Source organism: Sinocyclocheilus anshuiensis, unplaced genomic scaffold (genome assembly GCF_001515605.1).
Source record: "Sinocyclocheilus anshuiensis isolate Anshui unplaced genomic scaffold, SAMN03320099.WGS_v1.1 scaffold183, whole genome shotgun sequence".
NCBI classification, from domain to species: domain Eukaryota; kingdom Metazoa; phylum Chordata; class Actinopteri; order Cypriniformes; family Cyprinidae; genus Sinocyclocheilus; species Sinocyclocheilus anshuiensis.
The window spans coordinates 3,487,292-3,490,077 of record NW_015548309.1 but is presented as its reverse complement, the minus strand read 5'-3'; the positions used below and the strand labels follow the sequence as shown (position 1 = coordinate 3,490,077).

Sequence of the window (2,786 nt, the reverse complement as noted above, 5' to 3'; positions counted from 1 at the left end):
AATAAAATTAAAATAAGCATGTAACGACCACAAACGGAGGAAAATAGCGGAGTAAAAGTACCGATACATCACTTAAAATGTAGGCTACTCAAGTAAAAGTAAAAGTACACAATTTTTAAACTACTCAAAAAAGTACAATTACTGATAAAAACTACTTAATTAGGCTACTGTAACGTGAGTATTTGTAATTCGTTACTTACTTCACACCCCTGGAAATCAGTCCCACCTGTTCAAACGTGATTAGATCCCTATTGTTAAGCAACAGACCTTACGTTACGTATGTGACCATAAGGACCGAGGTCTTTATAAAAACCGCACGTTTCTCTCAAGTTTTCTTGTAATTTCACACAACACCATGAGGAGAGCTGATTTATTTCTACTGCTGACGGGTATCTTGGCCAATGGACAAGGTGGGAAACTTCATGAAAAACGGTTTGTTTTTACGAATTGATGGAATTGCTTGTTAAATTAAGTGTTCAATCCGAATAAAATCCCCCAGAGTTGCACTGGGAAAACGGTTATGACCAGTCTCTAGAATTTAAGTGCCCTGCAGGACAGTCGATATCCTACATAAAGATGTGAGTAAAAAGCAGATTCTACTTCTGTAAAGGTATAGATACTGTTAAAATGTCATGGGTCAATGTGTACAAAAATAAGGATGCAGTTTACAATAAAATGAAAGTTATTGGCCATAAAACATGCATGGTGGAGTCAATATTCAATTTCAAAGAAACTTAAATATTCTCAAAAATACTATAGTAATGAAATGGAACACATATTCAGAACATCAAATTGATAATTCAATTGCTTCTTACGGTTTCCTTGCATAATGAATAAACCAAGCCAACACGACAACCATCATGAGGAACGGATGTGGGAGTTCGGCTGTAAAAACACCTTTAACTCTGGTACAGACTGTTTCTTGTCACCTTACGTCAATGATTCTGACCAAACGTTCACCTACGAGTGTCCACCGCACCACATCATCACAGGAATGAGCAGCTACCACAGCAACAAGCATGAGGACAGCCGGTGAGCTTTGATTCTGGACTGAGTTTGATGCGAGTTCACCTGAGCTGAAGTCAATACCAATTTTATATTTTTTTTCACACAGCTGGCAGTTTTACTGCTGTAGAAGTAACGGCCAGTGTATTGCTAACTGTGAGTGGACTACCGATGTGAACTGTTTTGATGAGTTCTTCCACTGGACCGTACCAAACCAAAACTACCTGGTGGGTGCTGAAAGCTACCATGAAAATAAACACGAGTAAGTACAGCTCCCTAAATGATTTAAACATGAATTCTGTCTGTTATGTAAACAGAAGGATAATGGTGATTTATTGGGTAAATAAACCTAGCAAGCTTCATATGACCCTGAAGGGGTTTGTTTTGAGATAATGATCAGCTGCCTGCTTATTACAGGGCTGCTTTCCAAATAAATATATGGTTATGGTCAATTATACAGTAATATTTGACTACAGAATGCTATAATGACAGAATTAAGTATTACAGAGAGCTGCATAATCAATATTATTTCAAAATACAAGCCACAAATGTGTAATTTTTCACAATTTTCTATAGTTATCTTGAATATTGTCAATTTGAATATTGATAATGGTTTTTAATAAACCGTGAAAGCAAATGTGAAATTGCATATTTTAGTACTAATATGATGTCTGTTTTAATGTTTTCAGAAACCGGCGCTGGAAGTACAAGTATTGCAGTAAAGTACAATGCTGAGACTCTGGAAAATTCCCTCAAATGCAAATAATCTCGAATCTGAAATAAACGCAAGATGAAAATTTAATGTCGTTATTTTTGGCCCAAGAATTTTGAATAAAAATTCGGTAGGTCTGAGTATATGCAAGTGTCATGAAGTATATTGAAGCCATTAGTGGGGGAAAAAAAAAAATCGGTACTTTTGCAATGGACCTTTTTCACATTCTCAGAAGTCATAGAAGTACAAGTATTGCAGTAAAGTACAATGCTGAGACTCTGGAAAATTCCCTCAAATGCAAATAATCTCGAATCTGAAATAAACGCAAGATGAAAATTTAATGTCGTTATTTTTGGCCCAAGAATTTTGAATAAAAATTCGGTAGGTCTGAGACTGTTAATGTATATGCAAGTGTCATGAAGTATATTGAAGCCATTAGTGGGGGGAAAAAAAAATCGGTACTTTTGCAATGGACCTTTTTCACATTTCCGGGTCAGTCAATGGGAGACTACCACAAATATATATTTTTGCATTCCCATTTGCTCAAATAGCAAAAGAAAAACTCCATGATAGTGTTTCCAAAACTTAAAAAAAAGAAGGAAAAGAATAGAGAGAGACTGATAACGGCAGTCAGCAGAGAGAACAATGCCAAATGTACTCACTCCAATAGACGCTGTGTTAGAAACACCCTTGCTAGAGTTAACTTTTTTTTTTTTTGTAATTTGATGTAATGAAAAATGTAAATAAAATCAAATTACAAGTTATATTTTCAGCAAAATAATCATAGTGAAAAGTTGAATAAATGTACATGAATTGTCAGCATGAAATGCTCCTTCGTCGAATCCGCCGGCCTCCGCTCACTCAATTTGGCCTCTGCTCACTCTAGCCCCCGGCCTCCGCTCACTCAATTTGGCCTCCGCTCACTCAATTTGGCCTCCACTCACTCTAGCCCCCGGCCTCCGCTCACTCAATTTGGCCTCCGCTCACTCTAGCCGCCGGCCTCCGCTCACTCAAGCCCGCCGTGTGTTTCGTTGTGAAAGCGAAACTACTTTGTTTGGTCTTCCAAAAG

General features: G+C 37.3%; 1 protein-coding gene across 1 annotated transcript; it reads left to right on the top strand.

Annotated features, from left to right (window-relative positions):
• Window positions 1-273: 273 nt before the first annotated feature.
• On the top strand, window positions 274-1,807 carry LOC107656269 (hemagglutinin/amebocyte aggregation factor-like). The gene is made up of 5 exons (XM_016444030.1): window positions 274-410; window positions 500-578; window positions 844-1,032; window positions 1,115-1,267; window positions 1,695-1,807. The coding sequence occupies exons 1-5, from the start codon at window positions 356-358 to the stop codon at window positions 1,738-1,740; spliced, it is 522 nt and encodes a 173-aa protein (XP_016299516.1). The 5' UTR covers window positions 274-355; the 3' UTR covers window positions 1,741-1,807.
• Window positions 1,808-2,786: the final 979 nt, after the last annotated feature.